General features: G+C 42.8%; 2 protein-coding genes across 2 annotated transcripts in view; both read left to right on the top strand.

Annotated features, from left to right (window-relative positions):
• Positions 1 to 23,459, top strand: part of LOC137277495 (nucleolar transcription factor 1-like) — a 32,928-nt gene extending 9,469 nt beyond the window's left edge. Inside the window, exons 6-18 of the mRNA XM_067809240.1 lie at positions 337 to 401; positions 627 to 738; positions 1,427 to 1,540; positions 1,832 to 1,950; positions 3,990 to 4,137; positions 7,336 to 7,449; positions 9,022 to 9,111; positions 10,637 to 10,792; positions 11,604 to 11,662; positions 12,468 to 12,503; positions 12,882 to 12,947; positions 19,693 to 19,876; positions 23,297 to 23,459. Coding sequence (XP_067665341.1) covers positions 337 to 401; positions 627 to 738; positions 1,427 to 1,540; positions 1,832 to 1,950; positions 3,990 to 4,137; positions 7,336 to 7,449; positions 9,022 to 9,111; positions 10,637 to 10,792; positions 11,604 to 11,662; positions 12,468 to 12,503; positions 12,882 to 12,947; positions 19,693 to 19,876; positions 23,297 to 23,401 — 1,368 coding nt within the window. The 3' untranslated portion in view covers positions 23,402 to 23,459. The remainder of the gene's footprint in view (positions 1 to 336; positions 402 to 626; positions 739 to 1,426; positions 1,541 to 1,831; positions 1,951 to 3,989; positions 4,138 to 7,335; positions 7,450 to 9,021; positions 9,112 to 10,636; positions 10,793 to 11,603; positions 11,663 to 12,467; positions 12,504 to 12,881; positions 12,948 to 19,692; positions 19,877 to 23,296) is intronic.
• On the top strand, positions 20,738 to 21,931 carry LOC137277216 (uncharacterized). Its single transcript, XM_067808887.1, has one exon. The coding sequence runs from the start codon at positions 20,798 to 20,800 to the stop codon at positions 21,929 to 21,931; it is 1,134 nt and encodes a 377-aa protein (XP_067664988.1). The 5' UTR covers positions 20,738 to 20,797.
• Positions 23,460 to 25,218: the final 1,759 nt, after the last annotated feature.

Genomic DNA, 25,218 nt, shown 5'->3' with positions numbered 1-25,218 from the left:
GCATATTGTTTTTCTGAAAGCATAAAAATAACAAAAATACACTATTTTGTCATTTTAGTGCAAGTAAGACATGGGCAATAAATCAAATACCACTCTCAGTCTCATTGCATGTGAATAATATCAGACTTGTGTCCTTCCCATGGTATCTGACCTGGCTTTCACGTGGTCAGATACCATATGAAGTATATGACACTTGTTTCATATAATTCATTTGTAATGACACCTTGTGTAGTATTCTCTATGACCTCACCATGTTTATCCAGACTCCAAAGATATAGCCTGTAATGGGATTAGGTGTTCATTAAGTTATAACTTCCACTTCTATTTTCATTTCAGCAAAAGTATCAAGATCGATTCAACCAAAACATGGAAGCTTATAAAGAAGAACTTGCCAAGTTCAAGTAAGTCTGTGTTTGTAGACTCTGACATGCAACTGTCACATACTTGCACCAAAAGTGTCACAAGGGGTTGAACATGAGAAGGAAGACCTGTTGGACTGGCCAGCTTAGTCCCCTTTGCAAGGTGACTATGGCATCAGTGGGATGCTCTCCGTTGGCAGGTTATGCCAACATCATTCATTGGTGCCCTTAACCTTTTTGGTACAATAATGTAAGTTTCTGTTGCAGGGAGGATAATCCAGAACTGGCGTTACCTGAAATGAAGGCACCAAAATGTCAAACGCCATTGTCTATGTTTTTAGAGGACAGAATATCAAGGCTGATGGATGCTGACCCTGACGTAAGTATTTACCTGAATATTTTCCTAAACCTCCACATAAGATGCATAGACCAAGAAATATTTTCATTGAACCGTTTGGCACCAATACAGAAAGCTTCACGGACATCTGATACAGTATGGTGACTGTAAAGAAACAGAATGTTCTCAAAGGGCAGTCTTAGCAGCTTACCTTTATGCTTTTGCTCACAGTGTTGATGAACATGATTGATAGGTTATGCTTTTGCTCACAGTGTTGATGAACATGATTGATAGGAATTTTTGAATGAAACTAGTGAAGCAAATCACAAACATGCATCTAGATATACAGCAAATAATTTGTTAAACCCGTATGTGTAATGTCAGGATTATGTTAACACTGATCACATGACTACGGTCCTCTAACGTTGAAGAGCATGTGATACATTGCAAAAGAAACATCGTCAAGCATGATTGTTGTCCGATAAGTTGGACACAATATTGTGTATTAAAATTTGTTTGAAATTGAAATGGAATGAAATGTCCAGTTCTGGAAACTGTTTTTCCATATAAATGAAGGATTTTCTGTCGTAAGTTATCACAACAATATCATCCACTGGGCGAGTGGACCAGATATCTGGTGTGTATAAAGATGTTTCTGGTGTTGGTTGAAATCTTGTGTGCAAACAGCTAGAATACAGTATTTACTAGGAGTGATGGACATGTGTTGTAGCTGAAACACAAGGAAGCCAGTGATGCCGCAATGAGGAAATGGAAAAAGTTAAAGGAGAAGAAGCACTTAAAGTGGATCAGACGAGCAGTGAAAGCATTTGAAGAAGACTATAAGGTGGATATACATTTCACAGAGATAATAGAAATAAGTGAATAATCTTTCTGCATCATCATAAACCAGTTCTAGATGATATGGTAATGTGTCAGTGGGATTCTAGGCCAGACATGCTACCTGTGTGGTTCAGATATTCAAACAGGGTGGTTTATAGCAAGTCAATTTATGGCCACTGTCATGTATCTTCAATATTACTGTATCAAAGACTAAACAAACTCACTTGTACAATCATATATGCTATGGGGTTAAACGTTAAACACACTTACCTGTACAGTGATATATGCCTCTCAGCCCAAGTGTGCAGACTACCAGAGGACACATACAGCGTTTGTTCCAAGGTCAACCTGTCTGAAGAAGTCCGAGCAGAACTTGCTTGATGTTGCTGAAGGGAAACCGATTAAACCGCCAAAGTAAGTAGGAAGGAAGCATATAGTTTCCATTCTATGTGAGTTTCTTGTTTGTACTATATGTATTCTGCAGAACAATTGAGCACTGCCATGATTACAGCTGCCCATCTAGTGAAAAAAACAGAGTGGCACAACTAAACATGAACAGGATCTTTGCGAATTTGTACGCTCTGTGCATTCAAAGTTCAAACAGAAATTGTCAAGTCTAAATTTAATCAGTTTGAAAAATAGATCTTAAGATAAGGTGAATTTACTCATTTACTGTATGCAACATGTATATTTTTGAAAAATCCAGACCATCGAGCTGACTGTAAATTTAGGCCATCCATCATAAGTGTCACCCAATGGGGCAGGGGACAGGCCTTATTTCATATGCTTTTATCTCAACTTGCACAACAGTGTTGGCTACCCACTGGTGAAAACCAACCACGTGCCATAGGTACCCTTTTCTATGTCAAACTGGACCATGTGCCTCCCTAGTAACAACATATCGTCAAGAGTTATTTCCCTTGTTTGCTTTGTTTAAACAAACACTAGAAACACAATTTGGTATTGCAACATTCCTGTTGAAGTCAATAGTCTCCAGAAACCCATCACCAAACAAGAGTTGCCATCTTTCCAAAGTGTACAGAAATCACTCTGTCCATGTCACTGGGGTCAGAATATTGCTGGATATTATGGCTGTCACTGGCCACAAGAGAGTATCCATATTGTCTCTCCCTGTTTATCAGTGAGTTAGCAATTCTGAGAAAAAATAGGACAAGCCATCCTGAATAACCTGGCACAAATTCACCTTCTCTTCTCCCGTTTTCAACTCGGCCTGTCTTAATGCTAGCGACCAAAATGACTCACTTTCTCGCCCAGTCCCGCATGTACACCATGACACTTCCAAATGGCAACCGATGTGTTGACTTCCACCTGAGAGGGGTCAGCGACAGAAATGCTGAACCACAAATGTCACTTCTGTAGGAGTGTACCATAAACAATCCACACATTTACTACAGCTGTCTCCATGTGTTTACCTGTTGTAGAATATCAACATGTTTACAGTAACCTCTAGCTTAGTCTGTTGCGAGTGTCATCTTTGAGGTTTGTACATTCCAATACAGGTCATGCTGACCTAACCTCGAGTAACCCCAAGTTGATGAAAGTTGCATGTTAACAGAGTATCAGTTGCTTATGTTTTTGTGTGTTTTTTGAGAGTTCCTTAATACAAAAAATTTGACAATGAATGACAGTGTGGATTTAGAAATGTTTGATTGCACCGTTTCTAAGGTGGAGTGTCTGCATGTGATTACGTGAGTGTTTGAACACATATAAGACATTGGTGTTTCATTGCCAAACATTGTTCATTCAGATATGAAAAGGGTATTCAGACATGATTGTCTCATTCTTTCAGTCAAGATTGAAAGCATTTAGTGAGGGTGCTCGTTAATAGAAATCTGTTACCAAGTGATTGCGAGTTTGATATGGAGATTTATAATGTGTCCGAGTTCAGTATCAAATGAGAACTTCATGAAGAATAGCCAATGCTAAAATGCAAAGGTGGTACTAGAGCTGGAGTGACGGGCAGAAGACAGGCTGTTTCCTGTAGTATCATTACTAGTTATCTATGTTTCAATTTTATGACTGTGTTTATTCAACTGTCTACAGAATACCATTTGTTCTTGATTGATATTTAACTCAGACATATGATAAATCTCCCTATCGAACTCGTGGACACTTGGTAAGTTATACTTTTAAACATGTATATTTCATATAAAACATCACATTTTCAAAGTACTTACCTATTTATATTGTGTGAAACTAGAAGTAGGAACAAAAATCAATGGTACTCCATAGACAGTTGAATAAACTAGTAGCACCTTTGCTTTTTAGCATTGGCTATTTTTTATCAGTTGACCTACATTTATTTCCACTAAAAAGCAGGAAATAAAGTAAGGTGTCACACATCAGCAAGAGGCTAACTAACATCTGTCAGCCAATTAGTAAATGTCTACTAGCACTTAAATTGAACTGAAACAGAGTGTTGCGTTTTGTAGAAGTGGTCTGGGGGCATACCAGAAAACTCGTTGGGCGGAGCTGAGTGGGAGTGGAAAGAGCTTCAGTGACATTGGAAGCGAAATAATTCGTGAATGGAAACAGATGAGCTCCGAGGAGAAGGGTGTCTATAACAACAAGGTGAAACAGGTATGATCAAGTCTGTGATACAGATGAATGATGATAGTTATTCCATTTCTATGGCATTTTCTCTCATTCCATTTCCTCATAAGATTAGCCCGATGTGTGACCTGCTAGTGCCATCTTGTTCCAATAGCATATAATTTTGATTAATTCTCATGCTTGTTATGGTTAGCACCTTCCTTTGTGCAAAGATAATGGAACACATGAAATCCCTTGAAGTTCCCTTCTAATCGAAGCGGACATACAATACACTCACTCATAGGGACCTTCCTTTCACGTCACATGACCAGCCAGGCTTATCACTCTCTCCTTCATCACCCGACGAGGATGGTTAGAGGCATACTTGGGTCCCCTTGGTCCTATAGTCTAAATTATGTCTTCAGTTTTTGGATTGTAATTAGTATTATCTTCAACTACTAGATCTGTGCTAAAACAACACTCCGTGACTGCTTCAGAGTCTGTCAGTTGTGAGGTCGTAATCACATCTATGACGAACATCCACTACTACTTCCCAAGGTAGAGATCGTCAGCATGCAGGATCAACCAGCAGCGTCTGCTAGACCATCCTAACTATATTGTCTACTACGCTGCTTCCTTCAGAGAGTCTAGTATCTACGCAGACATCTACAATGTCTATACTCAACATGTCAGATGCTCCTGTGAACCAACCGCGTTGCTTGCACTGAAGTCACTGGACACCACTCACAGGATAAACTTGATGGATCGCTGTTTTGAAGAGGAACAGAAACGCCAGTCACAACTACATTCGCCCTTTATGATGATTCATCAGCTACAATAGGTCTATCTGATGAAGGGGCATCGTATACACGCACCTGTTCACAGAAGTCATCACCATTGGCTGTATCCAAGTCACAGTATGGATGATGTTCCTTCCATCGAAGGACTCCACTGAGCATCATACCTCTATGATGAGCAACCTACATGATGTGCTGCCAATTGCGCCGATATATACAGCTTTTCAGACGGCGACTAAGTATCAGCAGCAACATATCCTGGCCTTCAGCGCTCATGGATTCCTACTTCATCATATGGAGCCCTTTTTGAAAACGCCAGATGTAGACAAGTCATACAAGTTCATCAGTGAGAATCACAATAGATCGTAGAAAGTGGGGACCCGTGAAGGTCCCGGTGTAGAATAGGCCTTCAGCAACCCGTGCTTGCTTAAAAGGCGACTATACTTGTCGTAAGAGGCGACTAACGGGATTGGATGGTCAGGCTCACTGACTTGGTTGACACATGTTATCAGTTCCTAATTGTGCAGATCAATGCTCATGTTGTTGATCACTGGATAGTCTGCTCCAGACTCGATTATTTACAGACCGCCACCATGTAGCTGGAATATTGCTGAGTACGGCATAAAACTAAACTTACTCACTCACTACAGAATGGAGAGCAAGTGACTGACTCCGCTGGATACAACCACTCAGCGTACCTTCTTCGGACCCGCCTGTTTGAGGGCTATCAACAAGGCTGAAGAATGAAGAAGAAAGGATGATCCTATCTACACTTATCACCCAGAAGAAAGATCAACAATTCATTTCGAAGCATCTATCCTCTATATCTGAGGAATTGAATTTGCTATGCCATCAAGGTCTACTGTCAACGTCTTCTTGGGGTGATAGCTTTACTAAACCTTTATATAGAGCTCCCTGGTTAGCATTGTTGGCAGAATGGAGGACGTCGCTAAATCTGTTACTTGGGACTCCAGGGAAGTAATGATGATAAAGTCGATCAACACTTTGACTACTGTTCTCATGTCAGACTTCTCAGTGTTACTCCAACAAGTCAAAGTTCCCTTTTGACCCGTGAAGGTGCCGGGGTAGAATAGGCCTTCAGCAACCCATGCTTGCCATAAAAGGCGACTATGCTTGTCGTAAGAGGTGACTAATGGGATCAAGTGGTCAGACTCGCTGACTTTGTTGACACATGTCATTGGTTCCCAATTGCGCAGAACAATTCTCATGTTGTTGATCACTGGATGGTCTGGTCCAGACTTGATTATTTACAGACAGCTGCTGTATGGCTGGAATATTGCTGAGTGCAGCGTAAAACTAAACTTGCTCACTCATCAAAGTTCTCTCTCAAAGAGTTAGAGACAAGAAGTACAACGCTCGGGACAGCAAGGGCTCTTTTTGTCGCTTGACCAGAGGAAAAAGGCAGCCCCATGGAACATCTCACCCTGCCAGCGACGCTAAAGGAGGAAAGCGCTGAAGATCAGGTGGAGCCTGGAGCCTTCCACCACTAGCCATTCCTGTACAAGCTACAAGTGGGTGGACGTCTGCAGAAATTTGGGACTTCTCAATGACGAGAAGGGCTACAAGATCCCACTACAGGCAACACCACCGCTCACAAAAGACCCAGCAGTCTTTTAGTGTACGCCATGGATCAATGAGACAAACTAGATGACGCCATATCATCTCTGCTAGAGAAAGGCACAGTAAAAAAAAAAACTACACCTGGATCGACTGACACCAGGATTCTACTTCTCATGGAAATATCTGCACTGCATATTCAGTGGTCAGGACAACCAGTGGAGGGTTCTATTGTTTGGAATATCTTTGGTCCTGTGGCTATTTACTCGGGTCCTGTGGCTATTTACTCGGGTCACCAAGACAATTGTGACCTACCTATATCAGCAGGGACTTCACAGCACCTTTTCTGCCTCATGACATCAAGCCCTCGCAACTGTGCCCCCCTCCCACACACTTTCAGGCACGCTGATTTCACTGTAACTCTCATATTGGGCTTGTGAGATTCGAGGAGAGTGGAAAGCAAGGCCGGCTACTTGACCGTATTGCTTGGAAAGGGAGGCTCCCTATGGGTGAGTGTATGGTACATCCGCTTCAATTAGAAGGGAACTTCAAGGGATTTCAAGTGCTCCACTATCTTCGCATAGAGAAAGGAAATGAGCATAATAAGCATGAGTGAGGTTAAGTATGAAATATCAATTTAATAATAAAATTAAATATCTCTGTGTGTTTTAACAACTGCCAGTTTGATTTACCCAGTTTTTGTTATTGTCACTAAGAATACAATTAATGAAAAGTTTAATGAAAAGAAAATTGTCTCTAGTCATGCTCCATTACCTTCTTTTGTTTGAATTTGGTTCATGACACGACTCTGGTCCTCTGTATATGACCTGTCTCTGGGTCCCATGTGTAATGATCTGTCATGTGTTTTCAGGCCAAGACAGACTATGCTATTGCTTACAAAAATTACCTTCAGACCCTTTCCCCAGAGAAGAGACAGACAATGCTTATGAATGAGAAGGGAAAGGTACCAGATCACACTGTCTCTGTGAGTATCTTCAAGACTGTATCAGCTTCAAGATGATAAATGTCAGATAAAAGTTCAGGGCCCAGATTTTTCAAAGTTTTCTTAGTGCTATGGCACTTACGACTATCTCAGCACTAAGAGGGCTTCGAAATCTAAGGACCCGTGAAGTTCCCGGGGTAGAGTAGGCCTTCAGCAACCTAGGCCATAAAAGGCAACCATGCTTGTTGGAAGAGGCGACTAACGCGATCGAGTGGTCAAGCTCGCCAACTTGGTTGACACATGTCATTGGTTCCCAATTGCGCAGATCGATGCTTATGTTGTTGATCACTGGATTGTCTGGTCCAGTCTCGATTATTTACAGACAGCTGCCATATAGCTGGAATATAGCTGAGTGCGGCGTAAACCTATACTCACTAACTCACTCAATTGAAAATCGAGGTGCAGGATTATTCTGAAGATGTGAGTGAGTGTCGTTTTACGCTGCTTTAGCAATATTCTAGCATTGTCACCGCTGGGGAGACCGTGAATGGGTTTCACACATTGTACCCATGTGATGAATCAAACTGGGATCTTCCGTCTGTCAAGCAAACGTCTTTACTACTAGGCTAGCCCATTGCTACTCATGGTGATGTAAACAGTAATAGTTCAAGGCAGAATCATATCATTGGATGATGAAATGTGGATTATCAGAACAGAGAACCAGTATCCCAAAGGGAGCTGAATTCGATGTTGTGGTGATTTCGACGATTGCACTGCTAGCACTATATCGAGGAAGTACGTGCGAGACGGGAGTGCACAGACAGTTTCATCGGGAGGACAGATGCCCAATTCCTGTCATGAGATGTTTTATTGACAATTGAAATCGAGAAATTAAATTAAGTAAAGAGCAAATAAACATCAATAATATTTACCCTCAATCGTTAATACCACTTCAGATGCAAAATCAATTGCCTGTATAACAAAAGAAAGATTACGTATCTCGCAGTGCAGAGAGGAAAGTGTGGCTCATCGTCGAAAACACATACAAAATACCTGGATGTGGCAGGCGGCTGCAGTTTTGCCGATACAATGTCATCAACGCTATTTTTTGTTGGAAACACATGATACTTTTTTTGTGAAATAGATGAATATATCTTTTTCACTCAAGGTTAGCAAAATCCAAACTTAACATGATATTAAAGATAAAAATTATGTTTTTGTCTTATATCGTTGAAAACCTCTAACACTGGGATAGATTTTGAAGGATTAGTCAGAAAATACATTGAAATTATAGTATCATGGCTTGGTAAAATAATTCCATACAAACTTATCGTCCATATGCTGCAGAACAACTCGGATTATGTTTGTAGATCAGTTAGCATGTGGTGGAAGTGGTGGAGGGGTAGCCTAGTGGTTAATGTTTTTGCTCGTCATGCTGAAGACCTTGTTTCGAATCCCCACATGGGTATGGCATGTGAAGCCCCATTCTGATGTCTCTCGGCATGATATTGCTGGAATATTGCTGAAAGTGATGTAAAACAATACTCACTCACTCGAATCAAAGTTTCCTGCTTTCTTGTCTTGAATGCTCTCTATTTGTTGTGGTGGTTCCAGACGAGCAGTGACGACGTCAATGGTGATGTTGCTGATGATAATGTTGATGGTAAATCTGGCGTAAAGGACAGCAGTGCAAATGACATTAAGGTTAGTGATACTGAAGTTGCATCAGTGACACAAACCATCAAACATTTATACTTATGAGACATTTTGGACCAGAGATTGGACAAGGCTGCCACAAAGTGGAAAGTGGAAACTGTGTTAAAATTTGGCCCTTTTCTTCATTTTCTGCACTATATACCCAGTGGGGACAGATTTTCTTGGTAACCCTTATGGATAGGGAAAGCAAATGTGGTACAGTGGAAGCTGTCTTACTCGGACCCCAAGTAATTCGATTTTCTATATAATTCAGACCAAATTGTTGGTCCCAGCAGAAGTTAACCAAGTTATCATTGCATATAGGCTAACTAATTCAGACTTCATTTACTTCATTTTGGACTGAAATCTCCGCCCTTCAAGGTAATTTACTATGAAAACATCGCTAATTAACTTGGAGTAGCATGACTGCCTGAGGCGGAAGTGCTTTGTAGTTGGCCAATCAGTTAACAAAAGGAATTAACAAAGCAGTTCAGCAAGCTGACACGACTCACTCAGTGTCACTAATATCAATGACGACTCAAGAAGACGACAAAAGCGAAATCAGCGGTTTGCACAACACAAACAAACCGACCTGAGGGACTATCTCCGCAAGTAAAGCATGACCATGCTGTCAGTCAAACCATTGAATAAATAAATTAATCTGTATAGTACATGTTTACTTGTTCATTTGGTCATTTATTTATTTAGTTGTGTTTTTCATCATAAAAGTAATGTCCATGCCTATCTCCTGGCTAACTCTTGACTCTCACCTGTCCAATCCGGACTCCTCGTAATTCGGTCCCAGTCGAGTCCGAATTAGACAGCTTACACTGAATGTGTTTTCAGGATGGGAATGTTGGATGTTGGAGTTTAAAAAACAGGAACGAGATGTTGATGACCATGTCCTCTTTGTTTCAAGTTTAATTGCCTTATTTACATGATAGTCATTGACAGTGCTTGAGACTGTACAAAGTGGACCATGTTTCACAAAGCCTTATGTATACCTCCCATCATTACTACTGTAATATAGCCACTGACTTCAGGTAACTGTTCTAAACTAAAATCTGCCAAATATTTCCTGCTGTTGAAATGTACTCTTTACACATGAACCAATTTATTGTTAAACAAATTCATGAAAAGATTATTGCCACAAGTTCAAGAAATGCTAAAACTCCGAAAATTAATAAAGCTTTACTCCAAAATGCAATTGTTCACATACATGATATTTGCACGTGCTTTTAAACAGTTTGATGCATACTTGTGCAGTTCATCTGCATAAGATGTGCAGTTTGTTCCCCCATTACGGATAGTGAGTGTTTTAGTGAGAGTAAACTTTTGATATGGAGGCAGAGAATAGACCGTTTTGTCAGACTCATTTAACATGGTTAATTAATTAAGTTTCATTGAATTTCTGTGTTATATCAGAGCATTGGTTACACGTGATGAAGCAGCAACAGGTACTTATTCTGGACAGGGGTTGTCTGGTAACCCAGCCTTGATGAGTCGTCAATATGGTGTTGTTTGATGTTTGCAGTTGTCTAGGCAACCCATGCAGCCTCTGAGGTCTGCTCTGTCTTACTACATTGAGGAGCAGTGCAAAGAACTAATTGGCAATGACTCGGACACCAGTGAGTCTGACCTGACAGTCTCACTTACCAAGAAATTCAAGAAACTCTCTGAGGAAGAAAAGGTACAAAACTGACCGAAGATATATAATTAGTATATGATGCTGAGGATAACCCTCAGCCCTGAAGTGTTCATGTGTCATGTGTAAGACTACTGATGTATTATGATATTGATATGCTGTGGTGGGTTTTCTTTCGTTACAATTTGCCTTTCAGATTTATTTCCGGCTTTTGCACATGCATTGGAATATGATTGATTTTGGATATGATTACCATATATTTGCACATTACTCAGAATTACATACAGAATCCTATTCCAACTTAGTGGTTGACAAAACTGATTATTTAGCATCATGTAAGAATGTCGAGTTTTGAATGGTCCCCGTGACTCTGATAAAATACCATGTACATCCATCATGATCCGCGAGCGGGTGTATAAAAGTCGTGTAATCCCGCTACGAAAGTCATGTCATCCCGCTACGCCTCGGTGACGACGCAAAGTGAGAAAAGCATGCATCGACAAGCCTTTAGTAACATGCGGTGCATTGAGGTCAGACGATCAGCTGGTGTCAATATGGCAGCAGTGAAACGATGCGTGTTGTTTTGTTTTCATTTAGTGAAAACTTTCAGCTAGATAAATGTGTTATCACATCGTGTCGAGGGAAAAACAGGGTTTTGTCAGTCCCTCGTAAGGTGGTATTCAACCTTAATTGGGAGTGATAAAACCCTGTATTTCCCTCGACACAATGTGATAACTTATATTATTAGCTCATACTTTTGTATGAGTTTTTTATTATATGACAGAGCCAAAATGTACTTCAGAGTGGCATGATGGAAAAAAGTATTTGCATTGACTTTGTATTTTCCTATTTTCAGGACAAATATCGCAAGATGGCCGAAAACCAGAGGAAGCAGACTCTGATGACTAGTTTCATGTGAGTTGGAATTGATAAACATGATTGGTTGATGACCATCCAGAGCAAGGGGGTAGCAGACTGTATACTATAATAAACTCCCAAGACATTTCTGTTCCATAGTAGTGTTAGATTTTGAAAGTTATTACTCGCCCGTTGAAGATACTGCAGTGTAATATTTTCACTTCAATATTACACTAGTGTAATACCGCTTGACATATGACGTCAAAATGGTTCAAAGTTGTGACGTCACAATGCTAATGTTGATGTCAGGCTTTTACTAGACCTTGCTTGACTTGAAAGCTGAGTGTCCTCACACTATAGGCAATTTCACAGCTGTTTCTGTCAATTTATGTTGGCGAGTAATAAACAGAATACTAAACGATCTTCCGTGAAATACCATGTTCATTAAACTCGTTAAAGATTTCGTATCAAACTCGCTTCCGCTCGTTTGATACCAAATCATTAACTCGTTTAATAAAAATGGTATTACACGGAAGACGTTTAGTATCCTGTATATACATCAGGGAATAGTCACCCAATCAAATCATCATGTGTGAGTCTGGGTGAGTGGGTAGCTGAGTAGTTAAAGTGTTTGCTTGTCATGCGGAAGCTCTGGTTCAATTCCACATGTGGGTACGTGAGAACCCCATTTCTGTTGTCCCCACTGTGATATTGCTGGACTATTCAGTGTCCTAAAACGCCTACCTCTTTGAATCTTGCAAGCTCATGCACACGAACCGGAGTCACGGGTCACAGCCCTTCGTAAAATTGTGAAATATCCTGGGTTTCTTACATTTCAAGGTTGTTTGTTTGCTGTTTTCAGATCAGGATCACCCAAATCAAAACCTAAACCACTTAGGTATGTATCTTTATTTCTCTTAAGAAGATCAATGAAATATGTTGTGACTTGTTTGTACCTTGAACATTTTATTCTCTGAAACTGCTGCATCTATGAGGCTGAAACAGTTGTTTCCACAAGTTATAATATGAAAAGTATTAATTTACAAATTAAATGTTTAATAAGGCTGCAATGATCTCAGAAACCATGGGACCAATATGCTTGAGCTCCACATTGGTTACACCAGTACTAGCACCTGGATTTGTTAAAGAGATCTGAATCCATTTTTCAAAATGGCTGTATGTAGTATTATGTAATAGTATTGATTGCAGTCAACTGTCAAGATAAAATTCATGATATGGAGATACATTGTGAAGGTTATGATTGTCTCGTTTTCAGTGACAATGATGCAGGCAAAATCAAAGTGATGAAATCGTTTCCTGGTGAACCTGCCAAACCTCCTACGTAAGTAGCTTGGGTTTCATGAAGGAAGCTTCGATCAGAATTTTCGTAGTCATTTCGTATTTCTGCCGTTTTGAAGACAGAATGGATTCACTGTATGACCAAGCAGTCAGCACAATTTTCCAATGAATGAATCAACTACTTTGACCCTTTTTCAAGTCAAGATCGTTTTGTTCTGGCGTAGGTTTATACAGTGTTAATTAAATTCTTTTTCATAGAGATCCTCCTTGGGGTATTTATAAGCATTTAAATGTTCTTTAAATTCTTGCGACAGTTGTAACTATATTTTTTCAATAAAATATATACAAAACAAAAAACATTGTTTTTGTCTTGTGAGACCACCCCTACAGGGCCCCTGGCCCCGTGACAGCCAAGAGCAGGTAACTCTTCAGACTGTAGCCTCCAGCAAAACACTTCCTTTTCTGTCGCCCGCCTGTGAAGACGTGCTACAGCGTTCAGAGATTCTTGCTTCTCAAAGACAAAAGACAAGTACTAAGATGAGTAACACAGAGACTCAAACTGTATGTATGGTTTCTTTATTAGACGCATGGGCGCCTTAGGAATCATTTTTTACAGTTTACTTGTCAAAATGTTGTAACTTCTTTGCTGTCCCTGTTGGTAGCCACGTGGCTAGCATAATGGTGGAAGGCAAGCCTTTTTTCCTGCCAAAACTTTTAAGTTTTCAGGACGGTCTTTTTAAAAAGTAAGCTTTAGTTAGCTGTACTTTTTATGTATTTGATTCATACTATTTCCATATTATTTCCATATTTACTACAATTTGTATAAATTTGTTGTAAATTAAGGTGTAGTGGCACTTAGCTTTTACCTTAACTACGCGCGTAGTTTTAGTTATTTAGCTTTGCGCCCATGCGTGTTTTGTTTCATTTATTGTTTCATTACACAACACTAGGGGTTATTTGTTGCTTTGCAGTTTAAATCCTGTTCAACATGCAAATCCTCTATTCCGGCCAAGGACCTTCACGACGTTTGTCTAAGGTGCCTGGTTGAATGTCACCATGATGACCAGTCATGTGAGGTGTGTGCGAGATTTACCCCCCCAAACAAGAAAGTCAAGACACGCCAACTTTTTGTTTTATTCCAACCTGCTTAAGGCCGGGGGGGGGGGGGGGGGGGGGGGGGGGGGGAGGAGGGGGATAATTGGGGTCAGGACCCTCCATCTAAGCGATCCCACAAAAAGAAAGGCGCAGCTTCCTCTTCGGAGGGGTCGGCTAAGAAGGCCAGGGTGTCTAGGGACCCTTCCCCTTCTCCTGCCACTGTATCCTCTGCACCTACCCCCACTTCGCAAGCACCATTAATCTCTGTTGATTCAATTAATGCCTTGTTTCAGCAACAGATGTCTTCGGTCCAATCAATGATAGATGGGCTCTCGGGTCACCCTCCGGTGGGGGGCTTGCCTCAGTTGCCCAGGTGACCTAGTTCGGGTTCTGGCAGGGGCGAACCTAGTGGCTCGGCCCTTCTCAGTCTTTCGGTTCCTTCGAGTTCCGTCTCAGTAGCGCCCTCGACAGGCTCGCTTTACGGCGAGGGTTCCCTGTCGGAGGAGCGTGAGGAGATGGATATCGAGGAGGAGGGGATTGGGGAGGAGTGCGAGTCAGAGGTCACGTACTCGTTCGGTTCATCCCTCAAACAGGTTAGAGAAAAAATTGCCGAGGTCTTACCTCAGGTTTCTATTCCTGTGTTGGAGCCCGACCCTTTGGAGTTTCGGATTCCAGGGGAGGCGTCCGCGCCTACTAAGGTCACCGAGGCGAGGTTGCGCCTGCTGCCATCACTGGTTGGGGAGATAGTGAATCCGCTCCTTTCGGGTACCCGGTTGCGCTTTGATCTCCCTGAGATTAGCCGCCGGTATCAGTTTGATGAGGATTCGCTATTCGAACCACCGGTGGTGGACAAGTGTGTGTACGCCTCGGTCACCCTGGGGGGGTCCTCCTCCTCTTCCTTGGCCATGGCCAGGCAGGGCCGGCGCCTGCCGCCCTTCTCCACGGCCGCTCCAGCGCTGAGGTCCGCCTATCGTTCCTTCGAGGAATTGTATAGGTGTGCAGCCCAGCAGCTGAAAGTAGTGGTCCATTCAGCTTACCTTTTTGCTTTGCAGGGGCAGCTGTTGGACCATGGGAGCACTGCCGACGACTCTCCGTCGGCAGTGTTGGGCCGGCAGCTTACTGACGTGCACTCTCATCTGGCGCGGGACAGCATTAGGTGCTGTGTCAGCCAGATGATGGGGCCGTCATGGGGTTGCGTCGGCTATGGTTGTCCGTAGCCAGGTACTCCCCCGCTACCCAGCAGGCACTCCTAGCTCTGCCCTACAGGTTTGGATCTTCCCTCTTCCCTGGGGCACTGCAGGTTGTGCGGGAGGCCGCGGGGGCTGTTAGCACTTTCAAGGACTCTAAGTCCTTGTTAGAGTAACCCTCCTCGTCTCGCCAACGGCCTCCCACTCTTGCTTCGGCTTACCCTTCGGCGCCGGCGAAGGAAGGTGCTAAGTGGACTGCTCCGCTGCAGCACAAACGAAGTAAGAGGGCGAAAGGCAAAGGCAAGGGGCCTGCGTTGCAGCAGTCGCAGCAACAGCAGCCTTTTCGGGGCAAAGGGAAGCCTGTCCCGGCTTCCCGTTAAACATTTGTCCAGAGCCTTTGGTGTCCCCCGTAAAAGCAGGAGGAGAACTGCCGAATGTGGGGGTACATTGCCTTGCGCCAGAAGTCCCTGTAGGCAGACTGTCACTATTCCTTTCGGAATGGCAGGCAGCCACTTCAAATCCCTGGGTCCTGTCCACAGTCAGGGATGGCCATATGCCGCAGTGGAAGCGAGACCCTCCACGCTTCTCAGGGATTCGGCACACGCCGGTGCCGTTCTCCCGGGAAAAAGCAGAGGTCCTCCGTGCCGAGGTCCAGTCGTTACTGGACAAGGCTGCCATCGAGATGGTTCCGGAAGGTCAACAAGAAGACAGGTTTTATTCCACGTAGTTCCTTGTGACCAAGAAGGACTGAGGGTTCAGACCTATCTTGAATCACAAGGGGCTGAACAAGCTCATAGAGGTTCCGTTCTTCAGGATGGAGACACTGCGGTCAGTGATCTCTTCTGTGGGGATTGGCTCACGTCAATCGATCTCAAGGTCGCTTACCTCCATGTTCCGATACACTCCGAGTTCAAGAAATACCTTCGGTTTTCGTTCGACGGGAAGTGTTATCAGTTTCGGGTTCTTCCCTTCGGCATCTCCACAGCACCGAGGGTGTTCACCAAACTTAAGTTGATTCTGGCTCAGCTAGCCAGGTCACAGGGCAGGTGTTGTCATCCGTACCTGGACGATTGGCTTTTGAGGGCCCTCGGGCTCCTGTTATCACACGATGCCACACAGCAAGTGATGGACATCCTGTTGAAGCTCGGCTGGATCATCAATCTCAAGAAATCAGACCCCACGCAGGATCTGGTGTTCTTGGGGGCACGGTTTAATACGGCTCAGGGGATTGTTTCCCTAGCCCCAGACCGCATCGTCAAAGTTCAGAGAACTGTTTTTCAGTTTCTCGAGTTCCCCAGGGCCACAGCAAGAACTTGGCTTCATTTGCTGGGCACTATGGCGGCTACAGTGGACGTGGTCTGACGTGCGAGGTTGAGGATGCGACCCATTCAACAGGTGTTAGCCCAGTTGTGATCCCATTCGGAGAGCTACGAGACTGTGTTCGAGACTCCCGCTTGGTTGATTCCTCACCTGCGGTGGTGGATGGAAGTCGGAAATCTGTCCATGGGGATCCCCTTAGAGACACTGACACCTTCCCTCTCGATTCAGATGGACGCTTCCCTCACTGGCTGGGGGGGCGTCCTGGGCGAACTATCAGTCTCGGGTCTTTGGGCCGAGGACGAAGTTACCCTACGCATCAATGTGTTGTAATTGAGAGCAGTCTGCCGGGTGTTCGAGAGCTTTGTGGAGTCAGTGCGGGGTCAAGTGGTTCGCCTAGAGATGGACAACGTATATCCTGAAGCAAGACGGCACAGTGTCTCCGTCCCTCCTTCAGGAGGCGTGGCAGTTTCTGCTGTGGTGCGACCAGTTCGACATTCGGGTACTCCCCGTTTATCTCCCGGGCATAGACAATGTCCGCGCGGATGCGCTATCGAGACGTATACTAGCCCTACACGAGTGGATGCTGCATCGGGGGATATTCGGGATTATTTCCCAGTTATTTGGGTCATTCCAGGTAGATCTGTATGCCTCTGGGGCGACGAATCAGATTCTTGTGTTTTGCTCAAGGATAGCGGATCCGAGAGCGATAGCCAACGACGCCTTTCTGCTCGATTGGGCAGACAGAGTGCTGTGGGCATTCCCACCAGTTCCTCTGATCTCACGAGTCCTCTCGCAGCTGACCGCACAACCGGCTCGGCTACTTGTGCTTCTGGCACCGCTTTGGTCGGCTCAAAGCTGGTTTCCGGTAATTCTAAGGTTTCTGGCTCAGCCTCCTGTTCTATTACCCTTTCGACCGGACTTACTATCCCAGAATGGAGCGCCACACCCCAATCCCAGGATCCAGTGGGTGGCTTGGCCGCTGTCCGGAATCGCCTCCATGCGAGAGGAATTCCTGCACCAGTTGCAGACACAATTTTGGCTTTGCGGAGGGATTCGACGAACGTTCAATATGAGGATAGATGGGCCTGTTATGCGCGCTGGTGTGTCGACAGGGGGATTATCCCTTTTCTGCAGATCTAGTATCTGTGTTTGAGTTTTTACAATCTAAACTGGAAGCCGGTCTGGCCGCTTCTACAGTTAGAGGTTACTCCACGGCAAACTCTGCCTTCCACATTCCTGTTGATGGTGCATTATTGGGGCAGCACCCTCTAGTTCAGCGCTTCCTTGCAGGCGTGGACAGAATCCGTCCGTCTGTCCGGCAGATTAGTCCCCCGTGGGACTTGCCAGTCGTTCTTGATTGGCTGTCCGGTCCTCTTTTCCACAATCTGTCGGCTCTGTCACTCCAGCTGTTGACATGGAAGACTGCTTTTCTTGTGGCGGTAACCTCTGGCAGGCGGGTAGGCGACATACACGCTATGTCCGCCAACCCTGAATTAACGGTGTTTCACAAAGACAGACTGAGCATTCGATTGCCAGATACTTAGCGTCCTAAGAGAGATAGCACCTTTCACGTAACGGCGCCTATTGAACTCCCTGCTTTCATGCAGCCTTCACCGCCCGGTACCTCTCTTCGACGTGCTCACGTCTTAGATGTCCGTAAGACCCTTAAGGCTTATATCAAACGAACAAAAGACATTAGGAAGAATGATCAATTGTTCTGCTGTTATGGTGGCGGCAAGGCTGGCCTTCCGGCGAACAAGCAGACCATATCTAGGTGGCTTGTCTCTGCCATTTGTATGGGATACACCTCGAAAGGTCGTACGCCCCCTGAGGGTTTGAAAGCTCATTCGGTTAGGGCTGTGGCGACGTCTAAGGTATATGCGTCTGCCTTGCCCATTGAGGAGATCTGCTCTGCGGCTATTTGGAGCCGACCGAGCACGTTCATCCGTCATTATCAGTTAGACAGACTGTCAAGCGAGCGTGCTCGGTTTGGCCAGTCAGTTCTCACCAGTGGGCAGGGCACGAGTGCCCCAGCCGATTGAGCTACCCTTGCATTTGACGAACGATCATTTGACATTGTAGCTGCAACAAGTAGACTGGTGGTGTTGTCTTACTGTATACTTTCCATCTTTTATCCCGGTGGTGGGCTCTATTATGGTGGTGGTATTTTTTGCTTTACCGGTCTAGACTGTCTTAGTCCTTCCCTAGCACCCTGGCTGGTGTATGAGAATGGGCCTTGATATATCGGTCGCCTGTCTCGGCTCCCGTTTTTTGAGAAAAAAAGGGCGGGGGACAATTTTTTAAGCACCCTACGGCTTTCTCGTAGAATGGTAGGGTTAGACCGTGTAATAGCCTGGCCCTGGTCCGCACCCCCGCCGCAAGGCACAGAAGGTCACGTGACCAGGTAAGTTTGATTCCTTGTTACTTTCAGTTCATAATAAAGTTTATCATCTTATGTCAGGTTATGAGCAGACAGAATGCCTCTCCCTAAGATCAGTCTTTAGGAGTCTGTCTTATGCTTATAAATACCCCAAGGAGGATCTCTATGAAAAAGAATCGAACAAACCTGTAGAGGTTGCAGATTCTTTGAATAGAGTCCTCCTTGGGGTACGGCCACCCACCTCCCCACATTCTGTCTGTATTGCCTATAGAACGGAAGTGTTTTGCTGGAGGCTATAGTCTGAAGAGTTACCTGCTCTTGGCTGTCACGGGGCCAGGGGCCCTGTAGGGGTGGTCTCACAAGACAAAAACAATGTCTTTTGTTTTGTATATATTTTATTGAAAAAATATAGTTACAACTGTCGCAAGAATTTAAAGAACATTTAAATGCTTATAAGTACCCCAAGGAGGACTCTATTGAAAGAATCTGCAACCTCAACAGGTTTGTTCGAATTTCTTCTGGGTAATGAGAGTAGAGATAGAGAGATGCTCATATCCTTTTAGAAATGTGTCGACAAGTTGGTCCGTTGAGTTACATCCTTCAATTACACTTGCCAGAAAGAGGTTCATGGGTTTGAATCCAAAATTTTACATGATTATGTTTTCACTGCTGTCAGCATGCCATTGAGATTCACCAAAATGGTGAATGTCTCTCAGACAAGTGTTACTTCAGATTTTCCTTACACATATAACTAAACTATCCTCCTTCAGTATTGTAAGAACATCTGTGGTCGTGTTGACTTGCAGGAGTGGCTACAGTCTGTTCTCCAAACAGCTGCTTTCGGTGCTGACAGAAGTGCCCAGCAATGAGAGGATGGGAGTCATTGGGCAGAGGTGGAAACAGTTGTCTGAGGAGGAAAAGGCCTCCTACTCGAACAAGGCAAAAAAGAAAATGCAGAAATATGTCAAAGAGGTCGAAAACTTTAAAGAGGTGAGCAGTGAGAGATATGGATCTTGAAATAGGAATGGAAAAATTAGTAAAACCCAGAAAAAATCAGCCTCTGTGAACTAACTTGGTGTGTACACATGGGCAAAACCATGGCATACCAAACTATAACAGTTATTTCAAAACATCCTATCCTGCATGTCATATTGGTCATGGTTTTGTGGGTTTGTTTGGTTTTTTTGTTTACAAAGTTAATTTGTAACACAGAAACTGAAATTGTGCATGTATTGTCATTTCTTGCCATGAACCATGACAACACAAATTTGATTACCCTTTCTGCAGCTGCATCTGCCTTCCTAAATCAAATTAAGCAATGTTCGTGTAATGAAACAGGAGGAACTGACGTCTATTTTCAAATTTCATGGAAAATGTCATGGAAGTATTTTCCAAAGTTAGTGGTTATTTCTGATGTTTGTTGCAGTGTTTAGTGAAGTGATACTCAGATCATTGAGAGTAAGCAGAGTTTTCTGTTCTGTGTGTATATACTGGTATTGAAAGTGTACAGCCTAGTCAGAGGCCAATTCAGACATGATTCGTATCAGACTGATAATCAGTTGTTAGCCTTACCTAGGGAAGTAAACATTTTCTGTATTGTAATGAACAAGAGATAAAATGAATATTGTCATGGTGGTTCCACTTTGATAAGGTCTCTTTTTGGCCAGCAGTTGAAATAATGGTAATAATTGATGTGAGAAACGAGTAGAACTTCCAGAATGGAGAAGGTGTTAAATGGTCAGTGAGACTTAATGGGGATAATTTTACCTTGTATCTGTTTCCCTTGTTGATATGGATCATCAGGAGGACTCTTGACGTCTGTGGTATAGATCCATCTGCATCTGGAACTCAGTGTTTCTGAACCGTCTGTCATTAGCAGCCTTACTGACACAAGATTCTTTTGGCTTTAAGATGGCTACACATCAAACCAAGATGAGATGGTCTGCAGACTTGGATGTAGAATGCCAATCTGAGATGGTACATGATTGTGAGAGGAAGATGGCAACATGCTTTGACCATACATCGGTGAACCGTGGCAGAAACGACATGCATCTTTCTATTAGTGCATGTAATGATGAATGTTCTGTTGGGGGTAAATGCTTGAATCAGAGGAGAGTGTCACTGGATGACAATGAGTACTGTGATGGAAACTATTTAAACGCTTGCTGCACCAATCATTCATCTCTGAGACTAGATACGTCTGATGGACAGCTAGATAACGGTCACATCTCTAAGAACACAGCGCAGCCTCCCTCCATCATAGTCCAGTGCCGGAACATCTACACGGCCATCGGGCATGCAAGCACGACTGATCACACACAGTTAGCTGGGAGACTGCTTGCACAGCTGTCTGTAACACAGGGAGAGGCGAAGGCAGTGGAAGCTGCCACCAGGGGCCAGTCTGCATGTGAGGCCTGGTACTTCCACCGACGAGGAAGGATTACTGCTTCCAACTTTGCTAAAGTTGTTGACTGTGTGAAGTTTGAATACAAAAAGGGATCGGTTGTGAAGAAACTTCTGGAAGATATCCGCTACCCTACTTCAACATGGGGCCTTGAGCATGAGAAAACTGCACTGGATGCTTACAAAAGCAGGATCTCCAGTTACCATGGTAAACTGAAGCTAAACCATTGTGGTTTTGTGATCAACCCCCAGTTCCCTCACTTGGGTGCTTCTCCGGATTCCTGGGTGGAATGTATGTGTTGTGGAGTGGGCGTTGTAGAGGTGAAATGTCCATTTCCTGCCTTGAGACCACGCTCTACCTCCAAGTGTTCCTTCCACTTCCTGAACCCCCACCAGAAGGCCATGCCCTGCTGTCCCAGCTCACTGCCACGTGACCATGTCTATTATTGTCAAGTCCAGGGGCAGATAGCAGTGTGTGATGTGCAGTACTGTGACTTTGTCTGCTGGTCGCCTGATGACATTCACGTTGAGCGTATCACCCGTGATGATCATTTCATTCACAGTATCAAGAAGGACTTGGACTCCTTTTATGAGTGCAACATGATTCCAGCCATCCTGTCCTTGGTGGAGGGATTAGCATGAACAAAATTAATGTTAGGATGTATCGTGTATGGTTCATGTTTATTGTTGCTTGTAAGATGATGATGGATTGTTACAACTAGATTGCACCGCACATTGAGAAATACAGTATGCATTTGCATGGTGTTGAAAGACAGGTTTTCATTTTTGTTGGACAGCTAACTGCAACTATATTTGAAAATTTTACTACCTTTTTGTACAAAATGTACTAAACAAATGAAACCTAAGTTTTGAAAAAATTAAATCTCATGAAAGTAAGTGTTCTTGTTTATATCTTCTATTTAATGCTTGAAGGTCACATGCAACGTAAAACACAACTTTGCAGATTCTGATACCTTTCGGTATGTACTTACTGAAACAAATCATCAAAAATGCCAATTCAACCTATAAAGTTGAAAAAAGAAACGCGACAAAAAAATGTCTGTGAAGTTCAGACGATTCACCAATTTTCCCCCAGCGCTACAACGCCCTCTCCACAACACACTGCATGTACAGTAATTAGATTTGCAGGGTTTGAAACAGGATGCCTGCCTGGAGTATAAAGTCATGATCAGTAGTCTAATTTTCGTTCTGTACATAAACAAGTAAATTATCTTCTCGTTACTTAAAAAAAAACCCCAAAAAACATGTTATGATAAGCAGACTCTGTCACATAGGACACTCAATTTCTGGTTTATTGACACCAATATGTTTGCCTGCCAGTCTGCTAATGACAGTATGCAATGTACAAGGTCAGTCATTGACCACATGCAATTTTAAATTTACACCTATTGGGCTTGTATGCCATAAACAAAGAGCCGTCTAAGCTTATCGCCAAATGAACCATTGGCCAATGGAAAGGCTTCATTACACTTGAATGCATATCCACCAGCTCTGCCTGCGTTCAGTCACAGGGGCTTGTAACGCTTAGAAACAGCGTTCAAAAGACATATAGGTGTATAGACCCTACCCTAGCACTATATAAAAGGAAAGGGATGTAACAAAGAAACCACCCCCTCCTCGATCAAAGTGACATGTCACCACGTAAAATATTTTGAAGGCCCTGTCGTGGCCAACAGATCGAAAGCCAGATGATTTCCTTACAAAATGAGCTATAAATTGTCATAATGGGATCATTATTTCAAAAGTTATACGCCACAAATCATCGATCACTCCAACCTTCTGATATATTTGTACTCACTGTTTCCTCTGACAGTATTTTTAGTCATTATTATGATACAGAAAATATGGCACAACAGTGCCAACAGTTTTTATGCTTGTATGGTGATGAATAATTTGGAGTAATGTGACTGAAATTTCTAGTAAACTCATAGTTTCATATGAAACATATATGAAGGTTGACATACGTTGTGTGATTGTGTTTTTCAGACTCTGTCGCCCTCAGACTTGGAGGTCTTCGAACAGGTGCTTGCTAACAGAGGAAGCAGGAAGAAGGCCCCTGGTCAAACCATGACAGTCAAGATGTTTAAATAATGTATATCACAGGTGTTACCAGTACAGTTGATCTTGTTATTGTTACCCAGATGCAGCACGGGCCTGTATGGTGTTATTTTGTGCCTATTTTTGATGGTGTATAGATGGAACTTAACCTTCCACACTACGAGGTCTGAGTGCCCCTCTGGGCATAGGTGCTGCCTTTTGTGTTGAGGGAGTTAGACATTTCATTGTGGCAGGATCCACTAGTGGTTAGTTTGAATCCAAGATGATTATAGTCTTTGTCTACATCACAAAATCAGGTTTCTGTTGATCATGCACACAGTTTAGGAAAAACATGTATAATATGTAGTTTTGACACATCATTCTCACTTGATAATTTTATGATGATTTCCTAAAGTTTCATTCATCCTTAATATACCAGACATGTAGAATATGAGGTACATCAAATGCCCTTAGCATAGTTTGAAGGTTCCTCACTCCCAAACATGTCCCTTTTCATAGTTCCCAGATTCTTGCAGGCACAGAATTGTCTCTTATCATAGTTTGCAGATTCTTCAGGCACGAAAATATGTTTATCTAAATTGTTTTGGTCTTTAAATGACACTTATGCTTTTGTTCAGTTCATGCATCTGTGTCGCAATGACTGAATCTGTCGTCAATATGATCAACTTGGTGCCTACTTTCCCCATTTCATGTTGTTCTACAGAACAGCAAGTAAACATATGAAATATGTCCATACATTTGTAAGATATGTCAGTTTGTATTAGGTTTTAATTCATACTTTTCTCCCAGAGAATTTTGTGTATTGGTTGGCTAAGTCCAGAGTATATAATAAATATATATATATATATAGTTTATAACGATGCATACCATTTAGTGTTATTAGTGCATTTTTACAATTTTACTTCATTTGATTATTTTAATAGCTACTCTTCTAGGTCTTTTGTTGCTATCAGTTCTCGTAATTATGTTGACTGTTCTTTTATTTGAGCATTTTTACTTCCTCCTAAGAACTCTCATAGATTGTGCTCAAAAGGTTTTTCATTCAGAAGATTCCAAGAATTGTCATCAGTACCTCTTCTCATGACACTGAATATTCCTTCATTCTGCCAGGTGTGTCTTAAGTGTAGTTGAGATAATGGTTGTTGCAGGCCACAGTGCTGATCATCTAATTTATTTGATAAATCAATGCTTTGTTGTTCGCCCAGGTTAAGGTATTGGAGTTGACATTGTTGTAGCACTTGTATATTGTTAATGTTTTGTATGTAATGTGACCTGACTTAGTGGGTAAGGCTCAACATATCCAAAGAGATTGATATAACTGATTATGGTTACCGTTTACTCAATCTAACTTCCATGAGGACTAGCTGTTGCCTTTAGCTTTTATGCTGCTGATTGTATCATTAGACAACAAACTTCATGATATATTATAAAATAAATTATGTGAATGCTCCTAAAGACCACAACGGGCTGATCCTGTAATATCCGGTAGAATTTCTATGGCGTACAGTGGAGGAAGCCTGATTTCTTCTTTTTAATGAGGAACTTCCAATCAACAAACAATCACTTCCATTTCATGAAGCATGAGGCATCATTATTTTATCAGTACTTGTATGTACTATTTATTTTTGTTAAATTTCATTGTCTTCATGCAGTGGAGAATACTTTCACACAAGATTCCCATAATGTCCTAATGTACTATACTTAGACCCATTGTATTCAGGGTAATCTGATGATGGAGCCTAACACAAGAAGTCCCTCTTTAGCGATCAGATAATCTTACACTGGCTTCTGTGTCCTGGAGATGTTTGGAATAATTTGTTATTTCATATATGTATAACTATAGGTCTTAT

Source organism: Haliotis asinina, chromosome 3 (assembly GCF_037392515.1).
Source record: "Haliotis asinina isolate JCU_RB_2024 chromosome 3, JCU_Hal_asi_v2, whole genome shotgun sequence".
Classification (NCBI taxonomy): Eukaryota; Metazoa; Mollusca; class Gastropoda; order Lepetellida; family Haliotidae; genus Haliotis; species Haliotis asinina.
This window is presented reverse-complemented; position numbering and strand designations above follow the sequence as displayed.